The sequence below is a fragment of the Choloepus didactylus genome, chromosome 10 (assembly GCF_015220235.1).
Source record: "Choloepus didactylus isolate mChoDid1 chromosome 10, mChoDid1.pri, whole genome shotgun sequence".
Taxonomy (NCBI): Eukaryota; Metazoa; Chordata; class Mammalia; order Pilosa; family Megalonychidae; genus Choloepus; species Choloepus didactylus.
This window is the reverse complement of record NC_051316.1, coordinates 48,761,597-48,776,884: the sequence shown is the minus strand read 5'-3', so window position 1 is coordinate 48,776,884 and position 15,288 is coordinate 48,761,597. Positions and strand designations below refer to the sequence as shown.

The 15,288-nt window shown below is 40.6% G+C and overlaps 1 protein-coding gene across 5 annotated transcripts in view; it reads right to left on the bottom strand.

Annotated features, from left to right (window-relative positions):
• The window catches only part of KANK1 (KN motif and ankyrin repeat domains 1), a 242,207-nt gene that overhangs the window by 22,536 nt on the left and 204,383 nt on the right, over positions 1 to 15,288 (bottom strand). For all 5 annotated transcript variants that reach the window (XM_037851174.1, XM_037851175.1, XM_037851177.1 and 2 more), the window contains one exon: positions 11,771 to 14,440. In XM_037851174.1, coding sequence (XP_037707102.1) covers positions 11,771 to 14,440 — 2,670 coding nt within the window. Of the gene's footprint in view, positions 1 to 11,770; positions 14,441 to 15,288 lie in introns of those variants that run through there.

Genomic DNA, 15,288 nt, shown 5'->3' with positions numbered 1-15,288 from the left:
GCTCCCCCTTCCCAGCTCTGGGACATTCAGCTGAGGTTGCAGGGAAGGCTAATGTCCACGCCCAGTTTTGTGGTGTGTGCCTGTTATTTGAAGCACTTCCGTCACACTGGGTTGTCTGGGGCAGCTCTGGGCTATGGGGCTGGCGATGGGCAGGAGTGTTTCCTGTCCACCAGGATGGTGGCTGTGAGCGGACACCCCCCTTTTCTTGGGAAGTTGTGTTGTTTAGTGAATTTTCTCAGCCACTGGATTATTGCCTTTTGTCTCAGAGCTCTCTTAGTTCTGCTCTTGACTTGACGTGCCCAAATTTCAATTCTTTGAAGCTTTCTGTATTGAGCTTCTTAGAGTAATTGTTTTAGAAAAAGCAAAAAGGATTTAAAAAAAAAAAAAAAAAAAAAAAAAAAAAAAAAAAAAAAACGGCCCTCCTCAGAGATCTAATGGGTTATTGAAATGCTAATAGACAAAGCAACCAGGGCCATTAAGGAAAAGTGCCCAGGGCAGAGAGATCAGCCTTGCTTCGGGATTTGCATATGCGCCTCAAGGCCTGATCTCCGCCCTTCCCCTTTCTGTGTTCACCAGAACTCCAAAAATCCTCTGCTTTTATTTTGGAGTTTTTCGTGTTGTTTTTTTTCTATGCCTGTCTCCTCTCTGCTGGGCTGGCTGCTCTCAGAGTCTCTGGTGTCTGGCCTCAGTCTATCTATGGTTGGAGTTTGAATCAGTAGAATGAGTTTCCGGTAAGAGCAGCCACTGCAATTCTCCCTTCTCCTTCCTGGAGCTGACAGCCCCTCCTCCCCCGGGACTGAGCCTGGCAGGGAGGGGCGCGGGTCCCCTGGCCGCAAAAACTTACAGATTTCGCTGATCTCAGCAGTTCCACGTTTTCATGAGTGTTGTATGAAGTATGCCCAAAGACAGATTGCTCTGTGGTGTCCAGTCCACGCAGTTCCTGGCTTTTTACCTACTTTCCTGGAGGAGTAACTAAAACATACAGCTCACCAGTCTGCCATCTTGCCCCGCCTCCCTTGAGTCAGTACTTTTATTTCTAGAAAAATTTATCCTGAGGATGTATAAAAATATATAGAAGGATATTCATTTTTTCTATGTTTAAAACAGTAAAGAGGCAGATACACAATCATTTGATAAGAAACTGGTGAAATAAGCTCTGGTATATTTATACGAAAGAATTCTATGGAATCATTAAAATGTTGATGTATGCAGACATGCATTAACATAGAAAAATGCACATGTGTGAGTTTTAAAAATATATTTTAAAATAATATGGAGAAAATAAACCTATGTTGGTAAATGGTTATATTTATATGTATACATATAAGAAAAAGTCCGGAAGGACATACAATCAAAGTACTTAATACAGTTTTTCTAAGGGTAGAGACTATATTATTCTTTGTTTCTCTATCATTTCCCAAATTGTGCCTTATAGACCTAAGTTACTATTACAATATAAATAAAACGTTTAAATATACTTGCAATGATGTCATGTGAGAAGTAATTTAATTACAACTTTATCTTTGTTTAAATGAAGCTACGAGAACTGGTAGATCCTTACCAAAAAAAAAGACAGTTTAAGTACTGATTGTATTTTCGGCAATCAGAAGAAAAACAACTAATGACAAATCCTAAAACGGTTTTCTTCAGACTTTATCTTTAATAAGAATCAGCTGGGGTGTCTGTTAAAATCCAGATCCCCAAGCACTTGCTGTCAGAATGTCATTCTGCAGGTCTGGGCAGGGGCCCAGTGATCTACATTTCTGACATTCCCCACTGACCCACCCTCAAGAGACTTGGATGAACGTGCTCTGCTTTGAAAAATACTGGTTTAAAACAAGGACAACACCACAATAAAAAAGGGTGGGGATGAGCTGTTTGGGGAGGTGAGGCAAAATATTGAAAGTGAGGCATTAGAATTCATCTAAATTTTAATGCGCACATTTCCAACTATGATATCCAAAGGCCAGGGAGGTTCTGTGACTTTCCCAAAGCCATAAAGCTGGACTATAATTCACATTTCTTGATTCAGTATCCAGTACTCTGTCCATAAATGAATAGCACAGTATTCCTTTTCTAGCTCTGCAGGGATGGGGAGCTCCCCAGGGGAGTCTTAAATGCAACACATTAATAGCTTTTATTAGTAATATTGAACCCTTAAAGACATAAAATTAGACAATAGTATAATAAACACCTGTGTTCCATCATTAGCTTCAACAATTATCAGAGATACCCAGTTTCATCCAAACTAGAGTTTAGACTCTTCTGGTTTCAACCCATCAACTTGGATCCATGTGAATGCTTAGTAATTACTAGTGGCTTAATTAATAGCTGTGGACCACTATTTGGATAGAACAACAGGGTATCACTACAAGGAACCTTCAGAATTCTGGCACTCTAGCCTAGATGCCCAAAACTCACTTTCCCACAAGGTGGAAAGGTTTCCACAGGCATCCACAGGAGGTAGCGAACAGGTGGGGAGGTAACTGTGAAAAGTCTTCTGTTGTTAATCCAAAGTTATGATTGCTATAAACGCCAATAAAGCATGAGTCTCATTTTACAACTTGGCAGATCAGAGAAGACTAAAAGACAGCAAGTAACAGCAAGTGATAGAAATCTCCGTAGTTCTGGAGAATGAGAAAGCACCTTGTGTGCATGCATTAATTCTAATTCTAAGTGCACTTAGTGTTTAATATGCAGATCATAATAGCTAAGGCAAATTAAAAGGAAAAATAAATAATTTAAAATGAAAATGTTATTATGTCCTTGACTTTAAAAATGTTAAAAAACTAATTTAAAAGGAAAATAATTCAATGAAACATAGAACTGGGAGAGTTTTAAAGAGATCATCTTCTCCAGTTTCCTTTGTGACATTTATCCATCAGGGATGGGTGTTAGTTGTTGGTTTATGGCAATGTGTTTCTAAATTTGTTAGGAAAATCATTTTTAAAAATATATTAAATATGGTGTGTGAACATATCTCAATAAAATTGCATTTAAAAAAGGAAAACAACCTGGTACTGGCACAAGACAGACATATAGCCCAATGGAACTGATATGAGAGTTCAGAAATCAACTCGCACATCTTCAGCCAATCGATTTTTGACACGGGGCAAAGACCACTCAGTTGGGAAAGAACAGTCTCTTCAACAAATGGTGTTGGGAAAATTGGGTCTCCATTTGCAAAACAAAATAAGAAGGATCCTTACCTCAATAGCATATGTAAAGATCAACTCAAAATGGATCAAAGACCTAAATATAAGAACCAGAACTATCAAACTCCTATAAAAAAATGTAGGGAAGCATTGTCAGGCCTTTTATCAGACAATGGCTTCTTAGACTTCACACCCAAAGCAGGAGCAATGAAAGAAAAAAAATAGATACATGAGACCTCATCAAAATTAAAAAGTTTTCTGCAAAGGACTTTATCCTGAAAGTAAAACAACCACGTACACTATAGGAGAAAACATATATCCAAAAAGAGTTTAATATTCAGAATATATAAATAATACAAGTCAACAACAAAAAGGCAAACAACTCAATTTAAAAATGGGCAAAAGACTTGAATAAACATTTCTCCAAAGAAGATATACAAATGGCTAAAAAGCATGTGAAAAGATAGTCAACATCATTAGCAATGAGGGAGATGCAAATCAAAACCACAATGAGATACTATTTCATACCCACCAGAATGGTTAATATTAAAAAAACAAAAAACAAAAAACAGAAAATTAGAAGTGTTGGAGAGGATGTGGAGAAATAGGAACATTAATTCATTCTTGGAGGGAATGTCAAATGGTGCAGCCACTGTGGAAGACAGTTTGAGGGTTCCTCAGAAAGTTAATTAAGAATTACCATATGGCTCAGAAATTCCACTTCTAAGTATATTTCCAAAAGAATTGAAAGCTGGGACTCAAACAGATATTTGCACCCTGATGTTCATAACAGCATTGTTCAAATTTGCCAAAAGATGGAAGCAACCCAAGTGTCCATCAACCAATGAATAGGTAAAAAGAAAAGAAATTCTAATACATGTGACAACATGGATGAACACTGAAGACATCATGTTGAATGAAATAAGGCAGAGACAAGAGGACAAATATTGCATGATCTCACTGATATGAAATAATTAGAATAAGAAAATTGACAGCATCAGAAACTAGAATATAGGTTAGCAGGGGCCAGGGTCTGGTAGGCAACGGGGGGTTTAATGCTTAAGTTGTACAGAGTTTCTATTTGTGGTGATGGAAAGGTTTTGGTAATGGATGGTAGTGATGGTGCCACAACATTTTGAACAACACTAAAATATATATTTATAGGTGATTAAAAGCAGAAATTTTAGGTTGTTTATACATTACTAGAATAAATTAAAAAATAATTCCATAGTACTGTACAACACAGTGAACTCTAACGTAAACCATGGACTAGAGTTAATAGCACAATTACAAAAATGTTTTTTCATTTATTGTAATCAAGGTACCACACTAATGCAAGGTGTTAATGATAGGGTGGTATTGGGAACTTTGTATTTTATGCATAATTTTTCTGTAAACCTACAACTTCTTTATAAAAAAAAATTCAGAATGCAAAAAATATATATGTATGTGTACGTATATATATGTATATATATATGTACATATTAAAATGGATCTTAAAAGTTGTTATTTTCACATATTCAAACTGTTTTGGCATGCTACTCCATATTTTTGTTCAAAACACCAAGTGCTTTCTGAAAACACAGCTATGAAAAAAGTGGACAGCTAATTAACCATGTTACTATGCCAAATGTTCAACTAGGCATTCTAATTTGATTTTTAAAGAGCAAATCAAAACTAATTTTAAAAATCTAATTTGATTTTATTGTCAAGAATAGGTAGGACTGAAATTTCCAATTCAGTATGGAGTCAGTCATTTTAGGTTATTTTCCCAAAGTATAGCTAAGAATTTAAAGGATTTGAAAAAAAGATTATTTCTAGTTTTTCTAGGCTTGCGCATGAATTCATCCTTTCCAGCCCAAATGCTGGTGTGAGTTTAGTCATAAAGGATCACTTTTTTGGGTACATATTACTTTGGGGGGGTGGTAGTTTTGATGGAGGAGAAAGGGCAATCCTTTTCTGTTTTCTAGGCTCACCTCTCAGAACTCGGCTTGAATATCAATATATGTGTCTCCCAACATGAACAGTCACTTTAACTGGAGAGAAATTGTCAGAACTGCAGTTTAATAATTTCTAGGACCATTCTGAACTTTTCCTGGGAACTTATCAGACAGCTATCAAAAATGCATCTAAGACACCCAGGGGAGTGAATCTCCCTGGCAACGTGGAATATGACTCCCGGGGAGGAATGTAGACCCGGCATCGTGGGACGGAGAACATCTTCTTGACCAAAAGGGGGATGTGAAAGGAAATGAAATAAGCTTCAGTGGCAGAGAGATTCCAAAAGGAGCCGAGAGGTCACTCTGGTGGGCACTCTTACGCACACTTTAGACAACCCTTTTTAGGTTCCAAAGAATTGGGGTAGCTGGTGGTGGATACCTGAAACTATCAAACTACAACCCAGAACCCATGAATCTCGAAGACAGTTGTATAAAAATGTAGCTTATGAGGGGTGACAATGGGATTGGGAAAGCCATAAGGACCACACTCCACTTTGTCTAGTTTATGGATGGATGAGTAGAAAAATAGGGGAAGGAAACAAACAGACAAAGGTACCCAGTGTTCTTTTTTACTTCAATTGCTCTTTTTCACTTTAATTATTATTCTTGTTATTTTTGTGTGTGTGCTAATGAAGGTGTCAGGGATTGATTTAGGTGATGAATGTACAACTATGTAATGGTACTGTAAACAATCAAAAGTACGATTTGTTTTGTATGACTGCGTGGTATGTGAATATATCTCAATAAAATGAAGATAAAAAAAAAATGCATCTAAGAGTGGTGTGCTGGTTTGGAGCTGTTATGTACCCCAGAAAGGCCATATTCTTTTAATCCATTCTTGGGGGTGCAGATCTATTGTGGGTGGGACCTTTTGATTAGGTTGTTTCAATCGAGATATGACCCCACCCATTCAAGGTGGGTCTTACTCCTTTACTGGAGTCCTTTATGAGAGGAAAAAAGGCAGAGACATTTGGAGAGAACTTAGAGAGAGAGAAATACCCAGAGAAGCAAGGAACCACAGGAGCCGAGAGAGAGAGAGAGAGAGCCACTGAAACCAGAACCGAGGAAGGAAGGACCAGCAGATATTGCCATGTGCCTTCCCATGTGATGGAGGAACCCTGGATGCCAGCAGCCTTTCTTCAGAGAAGGTATCCTCTTGTTGATGCCTTAATTTGAATATTTTCACAGCCTTAGAGTTGTAACTTAATAAACTCCCATTATTAAAAGTCAATCCATTTTCTGGTATATTGCATTTCGGCAGCTTTAGCAAACCGAAACAAGTAGGTAGTCCATTAGGAATTTAAAATACTAGAGTTGACGAAGAAGCAGATTCGCCCTCACCACAACCTCACCCACTCTTCATTACACACCCTCCCAAAGCTTGGCTGGGACAACCCACACCAGCAGGCTGCATCAACTAAAGTTGGGCCAAGCAGATGCGCTCTCTGATTTCCCCTGGTGGCTAAGGTCCCCATCAACAATTTATGCTCATTCCCTCCTGAGTCCTCGGAGAGCCTGACTTCAGCTGAACTCTTGGAGCATGTTCCATTTGCACTTTCCATTTGCAAATAACGGCCTAACCTGCACTGTCACAGGTTATCATTCATATTTCTGGTGCACATGTCTTGGCTTCCCAACTAGATGCAAATTCAAGGCATAGACTACTTTGTATTTCTCTCTGTTGTAGTGCCACAGGTTGCATCAAGTTGACATTTAATACATAATTATAAATTGACATGAACAGAAATGAGGACAGAGTGGACCTTAATTTTCTTTATTGAGATGTGAATGATTTGCTGCTCAGAGGAAGAATAAACAGCTGTAGCTGTCTTCCAATAACTACCTTTATGACTGGGCAACCATGAACTCAAAGACAGTTCAGTTCTCCAACACTACTGATCTCCAGGTGTTAGCCTGAAATGAACTGCACACTTTAGGATTAATTCTAAGTATCAAAGTAAACTTGCATCTTTTTTCCAGAGCCCATTTGCATTTCACTAGTACCTGTTAAAATGATAAGGTGTCAGTTTAAAGGAGCAAGGGTTTCAAATTAAGTGTCAACTGCAGGGCTCATAAAAGTGGTGGACAGATTTTAAGTCTTTAAAAAGATTTTCCTCAGGGCATAAGTACTTTTCACTAGGGTGGGTAACACATGTCTGAGACTTGTAATTTTTAATATTTCTGAGGGTCAGCTATCCCTTTTGAGAATCTAATGAAAATTATGAACTCTTTCTTCACAAAAACCCAAACACAAAAAGCTTTATGAAGCTAGGACCCCAGATTAAGGAATCCAACCCCAAAGCTGTTTATTTCAACACTTCACTGAAGTGGGACGTAGATGTATCTATAGAGGGGTGGAGTGGTGGCTGGAGGTAGGAAATTCAAGAATTTTGGTGAATCTGATAGGCAGCCTGGTGAACAGTTACTTTCATGGTATAATCCTGTTGAAACAGACACTAGGAGAAAATCTCATCCAACTCAGAGGGGGAGTTCAGACTCTCCCCTCTAAAATGATACTGCCAGTGCTGGAAGTCAGCTCTTCTGACTTCCAGGGCATCAGCCCTTCATCCACATCATGCCATTGTCCACAGCAGGGCTCCAGAGATACACTTAGATTATTATGATGCTTTAAAAAAAAAAAAATTGTGATTTAAAAAACCCCAGGTACTTATGACAAGAAAACCAACCAGAAAATGGTATTTTGCATAAATTTTAATTCCCTGCTTTTGCTTTGGCTCAGATCTATCTACAAACTTGCTTTCACAGTTACGGGCAGGACTTCAAGTTCATAAACCTTTTAAACAAATCCAAGATAATTAAGAATGCAAATATGGAAGCTGACTTACAAAGCAGTTATTTTGTTTGGGTTTAAGTACGAGAGATGAATTTTCTACAAATTATGTGGCAGGCAGTTAAGTGCCACTGTTATAGATGGGTTTTGTTTATATTTGCTCACAGACAGTTACATATTTTTAGAGGATCTGTAACAAGAAGTTGTTTGTCTAGACTTTTCTCTTTCCTTTTCTCTCTCTCTCTCCAATAGGGTGGGAGAAGGAACACTAACCCACTCCTCAAACCAAGCCAATCCCCATTGATTTACTAGAAGAATAAACATTTTTTCCCCTAAGGTGTTTATGAGAACAGAACTTATTTCTTCTTAACTCTTTAATCCCATGGAAGAAATTATGAAATACATTAAACACATAGTACCAGGAATTTTTAAATACTTTATGGACAGTCTTTGCTTATCACCTTACCACCAAATCCCAGCTGCATCAAGACTATAACATTGTCTCTCAAATCCTGGAATAATGTATGTGACCCTTTATGTGGGCATGCGTGTGCACACACACACACACACACACACACGCATAGCATGACTTATAATATGTCTCTATAATACAGACCTGCACTTGTGCACACTTGTACACACCACACTAGCTTACTGCATGAGAGCGGGATGGAGGCTTTCACTTGTTCACTGTCTTCTGAACTGCTAATTTGTTATGGGTACATACTCCAGTTATAATTTTAAGAAACTGAATGAGTGTTAGGTCTTATCATGGTGCTAAAAGTAATGTCATTTTGCATATCAAAAAGTGATTCCATCAAAACTTCAACCTGCAGAAAAACAACCAGAGGTCTATGGACTGGGCACTATGACAATTAAATTTGGGCTCCATTTTCTGTGTTGACACTGATTCTGAATGACTCTAGATTGAAAATGTATCCTATTTATTTTGTGTTTTTCCATTTTTATCTGTAAGATATTTCTTTCTTGATAAAATTGTCAGTTGGGGAGATTTATTCATCAGGGGAAGAAGTCATTAGCCAGAATTGTGAAAATAAAAAAATTTGGATTGAAAACCAAAGACCATTTGTGTAAATTTTGTTTGGAAAATTGTTCTCTACTCTACATTTCCATTTCTGGAGTCTTCAAAATAATACCACAATGACAGGCAGAATTTATACTTTGGGCTGTGGACTACTTTAGTTGCTCAACTCATAAGGACTCACCGAATTGTTGTAATAACCCTGTGAGGGATGAAGGCACAAAGACTTTAAGTTGCTTGTCCTAGCAGTAAATCTGAAACCAGACTGGCTTCAGAGCCCAAACATCTTTACACTAAAGTACCAGGCTCTATTGCGCATTCTTTACATACTCTTGGTAGGTGTCAAACCCAAATTCCCTAATGTTCTATTTAGGGGAGAAATAAGGTACTGAAATAAATACTTTCTATGCTTCTGTATACATTTCAGTACAGACTGTGTGTGAACAATCTCCTCTGTGCCCAGTAATCCACAGAGCACATGATGGGCCTTCACTTTTCACAGGTGTTGAGGATCTTTAGCTTACTAGATCAAGCTGCTTTAATTTTCAGCCCATATAACGAACACCAGATAAGAAAAAGGTAAAACTCTGGGCTGAGTTCCTAATTCCTCATTAGAACTTTAAAACAAAATGATGAAATACAAATGTGATGTGAATTACAGAAACACTTTCCTAAACTGTTCTTGTGTGCACTGAGATGGGCTGCCCCTATGACTTAAGTGAGTGCTATTAAAAATATTTGTTCTTTTGTTCACAAATGCTGTAGGTTTTGCACATTTTAACTGATTAATTAGGTGTTCTTTTGCAAGACCAGATCTAAACAGGGGTGTGTGGAATGTCAGCATGACTGGAAACAGACCAAAAAACATTGTAACACAGCCAGACAGAATTTTCTCCCTGATCTCCAGGCTCATGGTGTTATGCAGATGACGCCAGTGTTACAGCTGAATATTTCTGGCAAGAATGTGAAACAGAAACCCCAGTTTGTGGAGGAGGAAGGAAGGCTGTGAGGAAAATGCTTTTATTATGGATGATCCATTGTGCCATCTGTGTCTACAGGTATTTAGGAATTTTATTTTGACTTCAACATCTGACATCATGATTTTTTAAAAGAATACTAAAGCAGACACATTAGTTACTTAAAACTTTGCTTCAGTCTACATATCATCTTAATCCTGTTTACTCTAAAATGACTCCCCTGTACATTTATTCGACTCCTTTGATTCTAAAAAGCAAAAACCGACACATTAGCTGTCATGTTCATTTTTTTCTTCCACAATAAACTATCTGTCCCACACTGTACCAAGTTACTAAAAACTGACACTAATGTAGGTTTGAAAGTCAAAACCGAGGAAGATATAAAAATAATCTATTTCAGTCCATTTTAATCACTGCCCCGTCAGGCTATAAAGAGAAACAAAGACTTTGAAATTTTTGGTAATGGTTTACTTACTAAATTTAAGTCTATATTGCATATTTTCACATACAATTAATTTAATATATATTATATGAATAATTTAAAGTGTTCATATTAATTTTACGCGTAGCATTTGGTCAGAGTGGAGAGTGTTTTTAGTAGGCTTCCCAAACATCCACTATGCTTAGCATATTAAAAAAGAAATCATATTTGACAAATACTAGCACTACCACCAGCAACAACTAACACAATTCTGTGCTGACCACATGCCAGTCATGAACACATTCCACTCTTAGGACCACCGGGTTGGATGGGTGTTATTCTAATCCCCAGTTCACAAATGAAGTTCAGAGAAGGATGACTTCCCAAAGTCATACTTGGAAGGGAAGAGAGACAGGATGGAACCCCACTGGGGGGCCCCAGGGCTTGGGCGATACTACACACCGTGAGAGAAACAGGACCACTGGAAACAAGGAAAGTAATTTCAATGAGGCACACTGGGAAATATTAACAACCTCATAAAATCTTCCAGGGTAATTTCTCAATTATTAGCTTCCATATAAGGAAAAAAGAGGTGAGCAAGAATCTCAATGAATAAGGGAAGGGACTGGAAAGAAAAAATGTAAGAACTTATCAAAATGAAGAGCGGGAAGGGGTTCCCTCCTTTCAGAATTCTTTGACTGCCCCATCTCAAATAGCCCCCCACCACTGCACTTGCTATTCTCCAAAGTGACATTCTTTCCTTCTAGCACTTATCACTGCCTAGCATACTAAAGGTCTATTATTTACTGTCTGTGCTTCCAACTAGAATGTTAGTGCGACAAGGATGGGGATTGCTGTATCCTAACAGCCTATGTCTATGTCGGAAACAGAGTAGGAATTCAGTAAACACATGCTGAATTAATAAACGAGTTAATGGAGTCTCTCTCCTGAAAAAAAATTTAATTAAAAACATTTATACCAGTATTTTTACCGACAATGTCCTGGTAATTGTGGGTACAAAGAGTGCAGGATTTCTCAGGCAATCCTGTAAAAAATGAGCAAGGAAGTGCCTGGGAGGAAAAGAATAAAACATTCTTTCAAACCAGGTGCCCCAGAAGACAACCTGTGGGCCAGCCAATGCTAATCTACTTTTCTTCTTTTAGCTGTAGTCCTCAGCCGGAGGCCAGTGAAGCTCCCAAATATAGAGAATCAGAAGAGTTGCTTAGGGATTCTGAATTGGTCTTCATCCTACCCGTTACCGTTCTAAAGCTTTTTCCATGGTTCAAGAAACAGTTCCATCAGTTAAAAAAAAATCCTTAAAAATGTCTAGAAATATACTTTCTCCATCCTTCCCCATTCCCAGGTCCCTCAAAGGACAACCTACCTGTGATTTTACCCAGACTTGTTTTCTGGGAGTCAGGGTTCCTTAGCTCTTCGGTGCTTGCAGATTTCATGACAGAATTGATGGACGATAGGGTGCTGATGAGCTGTGAGTTGAGGGAGCCAATCTGTGAGTGAGGCTCCCCAAAAGCTTCTGCCAGTTCACTATAGTTCTCAGCCAGCAGTGTTTGCTGTTCTGCCAGCAGCTTCTGGACCTGCTCGATGTAGTGATCCAAGCCAGTCATCAAGCCAGATGGAGCCTGGGGTTGAGGGTTCTCCATGGACTCTCCTAGAGGCTCCCCTCCAACACCTACGCTCCTCCTGCTGGCCATGGGCCCCACAGTCAACTGCGGAGGCCCACAAGCCATGTGTCTCATTTTGAGACCAACCAGATAGTTGTCGTTAATATTTATCTGCCCCACACCTGCATCTTTGGTCTTCACGGAAGATGGCTTGTCAAAGCCGGAATCGCCAGAAAGCAAAGTTCCAACACCAACGGACCGCGTCTTGGTGGAGGAGTTGATGTCCTTGACGCGGCCTTCTCCTACAGCCACTGTCCGCATCTCCACAGTCTGCGTGCTGGTCTGCTTGTCTAAAGTGCTGAGGAAGGTGTTGGTGGAGGATTCTAGAAGGGTGACTGTCTCGGTATTGGTGAACTGGTGAGCCTGTTCCAAAACCGTATTGGTGTGCTGGCTTGTAGTGAGAGGCACTGCCATGACGGCAGCTTCTGCCCGGCCCAGAGCCTCCGTGTTCATGCTCCGAGACGTGTACTCCTTCGGAAAGCAGATGGTCACATCTACAGAGCAATCCCCACAACCTATAGATCGCACTTCCTTGAGATTCAAGTTTGTCTTGAGCAGAGTCAGATCATTCACAGACTCCTCTGTGTTGCTGCCTGTCTCACAGACACTGACTTCCACACCCACACTCTTGTCACACGTCTCCACGGACCTCCCGGTGCATCGGTCATGCATTTCTACCCTCTCCTTAACAATCCACCAATTCATGGGCAGCTCGGGCCCCACGACTTTATTCATGAAGTCGGGCTGGCAGGAGATGCCTATACTATTTGTTTGCACACAGGTGCCGACACACATGTCCACCATGTCCACGTGACTGCCAACCATCTGGTCTCTTGTCTGCACCACTGCCTCCACCATCTTGCTGAAAACAAGTGGCTGGGCCATGATGGCTTTGTCAACTTTTTTCCTTGACCCAGCAGCCTGTAGTTCTTGTTTCAATTTAGTCATCTCCCGGTCATGGGTAGTTTCTTTAAGCTGTACTTCCAAGCGATAGATCTTTTCCTTTAAGGCTTCTATGGTCTGCTGTTGCAGCTCAATTTCTTTGTCAGCTTCAGTAGTCACTCCAAGCATGGCCTCTGTCACAATGACCCCAGAGTTCTTCGTCTCAGTAACTGTGCCCACAGCTGCATCCTTACAGGACCTGGAGCCTCTGTGGTACACAACAATATTGTTCATGTTCTCATCGGCACCCACAGCCACAGAACGGCACTCCCGAGGTCGGCACTCCCCGTTTTCTCTGAGCTCTGAGGAGACCTCGTAGTTGCTATCCTGGATCTTCTGCTCCAGGGCCTGCATGTCTGCTGTGAGCTGCCGGAACTCCTTTATCCTCTGCGTGCTCTGCTCTACACTCTCCATCTCTTCCTCCTCATAGTCAATGTACAATTCCCCGCCGCTTCTCCGGGCCTGGGAGAGCTGTTCCAGCTGAGAAGCATTCCCGGCACTGTAGGACCGCTTTCTCACACCATAGACATCACTCTGGGATGCAGCCCTTTGGTTTTTCAGCTGGGAGGACAACTGCCTTTTCTCCTCTTGCAGGACCGAGATCTTTACCTGGAGCACAGGGATGGTTCGCACCTGCTCCTCAAGCTCCTTCAGGCGTTTCAGGGCAATGGCCATCTGCTCACGGATGTGCTGCAGGTGCATAGGGCTCACGTTGGTCACTGGGGTGGAGATCCCTGAGCTCAGTGGGCTGTGGCGGATGGAGCTCCCCATGGAGGAAGTGGTGGGAGCAGCTGGGGCATAGCCACCATAATCCCCGTTGCCCTGGTATCCGTTCTGAAGCTGGTGCACTGCAGGATTGTGGCCTCCGGAACCCATAAAAGAGGGGAGAGAGCTCGTGGAGCTCACGCCTCCAAAACTGGCCAGCCTGGGCCTTCGGAACTCACCCGGAGACACCTGCATGGTGGCCTTCTCCTGTTCGAGTCTTCTCCGGGTCTCCATCAGAGTCTTCGTGACATGAAGATTGTGCTTTGGGAGTTGTGGTGAGGGAGGTGGCAGCTGTCTATTTTCAGGAATGGTAAGAAAGGTGGGTGAGGCCTCCAGAAGGGCAGGTGGCCTTGGGATTGGAGTTGACGTAATGTGGCTTCTGGCTAGGAGAAAGTTGGGGCACTGCTTGTCATCACTGTTGGAGGATGAGAGGGATTCGGTGGAAGTCCATATACCTTGCTGACCAGGTGTCACCCTAGTTTCTGGGTAGGGCACAGATGGCTTCTGCCTCTTCTGGATGTTTAGTTTCTTGATGGTGTTTCCCTTCTGTATGTCATCCACGTATTTGAGGAAATCTAAGTCTAGCTGATAACCATAGGGGGTCTCCACAAAATAAGGGTCCTTCTGTCCCTTGTCATGGTCTCCATTCAGAACATCTGCTTTTCCTAAGAGAGGAGAAAATTATAAAGCCAATTAATATACATAATGGCAAAAACTAATATTTGTGCATATCAAAGTGTGGCAAACTGACATAATTTTAAGAGTCTGAGAGACTTATGTTCTAATCCTGAATCTACAACTTACCAGCTGGCTGAGCAAGTTAATAAACCCCACTGAACTTCAATGGCAACTCAAGCACTTACCTCATAAGGTTGTTAAAAAGAATGTAACAAGATAATGATTTTAAAAAGCCAAGCACTTAGTAGTCTTCACTAAATACTTTAATTTCTTTTAAAGAATGCATTAAAAAAAAGACCTGAATGCATTTTCAAATAGGTCATTTCTTTTGTTCTCTATAGTCCCTTTAAGTATGGACAGCAAATATTAAAATTCCTATTTTATAAAGTGTAATTTGAGGCACAAAAAGTTAAAAGCCTTAGAATAACAGACCAAGACAGAAGCAGATCCAGGATACCAGGGACGCACAAGTTCTTCCACCTCCACTCTTTGGCAGGCCCTGCAGACCCCCGGTGTCTGACAACCCACACGAGTTCACAATTTGCTTTGGCACCTTCCTTGCCAAAATACTGTGACACAGAGGACACTGAGTTTGTGGAGCCCAGGCCTCTTGTACCTGGCAGCATGGGGGTAAAAAACAAAGGAAAGGCTTCCACTCTATCTTGTGTCTTCTCTTTCTGAATGTGTCCCCTCATTTAAAAACAAAACAACAACAAAAATACTCTTCTCCACTTCGCCTTCTTTTGGACAAAACATTCATTATCCCAAGAATACCTTGTTTTGTATCATAATGAATCCAAAACAGATGCAAAGGAGAATGAAAATAAGGGCAAAC